The sequence below is a fragment of the Austrofundulus limnaeus genome, unplaced genomic scaffold (genome assembly GCF_001266775.1).
Source record: "Austrofundulus limnaeus strain Quisiro unplaced genomic scaffold, Austrofundulus_limnaeus-1.0 Scaffold44, whole genome shotgun sequence".
Taxonomy (NCBI): Eukaryota; Metazoa; Chordata; class Actinopteri; order Cyprinodontiformes; family Rivulidae; genus Austrofundulus; species Austrofundulus limnaeus.
Genome location: NW_013952446.1, coordinates 621,107 through 623,528, shown reverse-complemented (window position 1 = coordinate 623,528; position 2,422 = coordinate 621,107). Strand labels below are relative to the sequence as shown.

The 2,422-nt window shown below is 38.4% G+C and overlaps 1 protein-coding gene across 1 annotated transcript in view; it reads right to left on the bottom strand.

The window, feature by feature from the left end:
• Nucleotides 1-58: 58 nt before the first annotated feature.
• The window catches only part of LOC106517057 (hydroperoxide isomerase ALOXE3), an 8,932-nt gene continuing 6,568 nt past the window's right edge, over nt 59-2,422 (bottom strand). Inside the window, exons 10-15 of the mRNA XM_014007745.1 lie at nt 2,200-2,286; nt 1,964-2,133; nt 1,087-1,208; nt 872-972; nt 539-709; nt 59-386 (exon numbers count right to left, since the gene is read on the bottom strand). Of these exons, the coding sequence (XP_013863199.1) occupies nt 207-386; nt 539-709; nt 872-972; nt 1,087-1,208; nt 1,964-2,133; nt 2,200-2,286 (831 nt within the window). The 3' untranslated portion in view covers nt 59-206. The remainder of the gene's footprint in view (nt 387-538; nt 710-871; nt 973-1,086; nt 1,209-1,963; nt 2,134-2,199; nt 2,287-2,422) is intronic.

Sequence of the window (2,422 nt, the reverse complement as noted above, 5' to 3'; positions counted from 1 at the left end):
GGCAATTGTAGTTTTAGCACACTTAAATTAGTGAACAACTTCATTAAAAGAAAAGAGAGAAGTTGATCAGTTATTTTATTTAGTAGTTAGACAAAGTGTGTCAAATTGTTGAAAAAAATATAAAGCATATTTTCTCACATGTTCCATCTAAAAACATGACATTAAATCCATCACAGTAGCTTAACGCAGGCTGTAAACTCCATTCTTCAAATGGCCACGCTGTTTTCCACCTCCACTGGATCCAAGTACGTGTACGGCAATGCTAGATGCTTGTTTCTTTCTTTAATGGCTCCACTTAACACGTCAAGCTCTCTTTGAAAGTCCTTTATGATCCTTTGTGGAGTCTCCTCAGTGAAATGGTCCTCAGGGTAGTGGCCAAGAGGGACCTGAAGATAAACAGCACCACTTTAAATCTGAAGTAAGCCTATTGCGATTAAACTGCAGAAGTTTCAGATTGTAACAGCTCCAAAAGTAGGTTTTATTTTGCAATCAGTGTTAGACAAGTACCCCCCCTCCCCCAACAAACACACACACTTACAAAGTCGATGGACTGCTGGCTGAGCAGCCACAGGGTGGCCATGCCTTGAACTGTTGCATTGACATCTGGGAGTGTGTTCAGCATCGTGGCCTCAGTTGCTCCTCCCTTTTTGGTTGGTGGAGGGAGCTGCAGGGTGAGGGGAGTGTTTGGCATCCAGCCACCAAAGTCATACTGCAGGGAGGAAAACAAACAGCAATTCAACTTTAAATTGAGATTGTTTCAATGATGTCATGAAGGTTTCATGTATTGTGCTGGACTTTGAAATGAAATATCAATTTGAGGAGTCGAAACAAAAAAAAGATATACATCTAGAGAAAAATTAGAAAAGTTCACCTGTCCAGAATTGACAGCTGCATGCTGGACTGAGCTAGTGAAGATCACCATTGTAACAAATTTGATCAGCTCATCTGTTGTAGTGAATTTCTGTGGAATTCCTAAGTACAAAACAAATATGATTTACTGCCCCAAAAAAATTTATAACTTTTTAAGTTACTAATTTAATGCCTTCATTTCACAAAAGCACTGATTTGACAATTCTTTAAAGACACCTGTGTCAGCGTGGGAAAGAAATCCATGTTCAAAAATGTCCAAAAGCCATTTTTGTAGTTCAGAGTCTCTCTGGACGTCGTCATTAGTCTTGTAATAATAGGCAAGGACTCCTTTCACGAACCTTTGAGAAACAGAACATTCTGTAAAATACACTGAAGACCTGATCATTGAAGTTACAGATAGTAATTAAGATCAGCTTAATTTATTTAGAATAAGCCACTTTTCATCTGGAAGACACATGACAGTATTAGATATCCACAAGTCAAAACATAGTACTTATATGGCCGTTCTTTGTTAAATATGCAAGAAGACTTAAATAATAGTAGATTGAAATGTCCTATGAAGTTAAGAAAAAAAATCCATGACTTCAGTGTTTACATTCACTCACCAGACACCCTTTCAACCAATGAAAGTGTGACGTTTTAATGCTGGACAATTCAGACAAAAAGCAGCTGTAAAGACTGAAGGATATTGTGATTGAGTTTTAGTTTTTGTGATTGAAAGCAGTCAGTTTACATTAAAGAAATTAAAGTCTCTACTTAATGTGTCTCACTCCAGCAGTGCAAGTATATTTGTTTATATTTTAATTTCAATGCTGATGCAAGAGGAACCACTCCCTAAGGGTTTGACCAGGCCATTTATGAAATGGTCTAATGACACAAGCTCTGGGCCATTTTGCTTAGACTTCCAGAGCCACACAGGCTCTGGTGAAATGAAGACTTTGGATCTGAAGAAAAAAAACAGACATGTAACTGAGAATCTAAACTGTTTTTTGCAGATTTGAGTTTGAATAATTTACCTCAAAAGGCAGGCCAGCTTTAGGACTCATTAGTAAAACTGTTGCAAAGCAGTTTGGTCAGAAAGAGAAAGTCATACCTGTGGATAATATCCCAAAGTTTGAGTCCATCATCTCTGTAGAAGAAGTTGGGCACAGCCTCCAGCCCACGCTCAGTGATGTCCTCAGGCATGCAGAGTGAGCTGTACGTCAGGGAGGACAGAGACCTCCTCAGGATTGTAACCATACCCTCTCCACCAGATGATGTAAACTGAAAAAGGAAGTTTGTTAAAAACTAAAATTGGAAACAAAGTTGGGCAATGCATTTTCCCCATACCAGGGTGAAACTTCCATCCTCAGATATGAGTCTCTTTCGAGCCAAAAAGTTGATTTGCAGAGTGTAGCGAGTGTGAGGTATGAGAAGCTGAAAGAAAAAGACTTCATTAGAAACAAGAACTTTTCCACGAAACACTTGGTTTTTAGCTTAACTCTACATGAAATATCTCTCAATACTTTGGCATTATCTCAGGTAAGTTTATTCATGCTTGTAAGTTTTATTA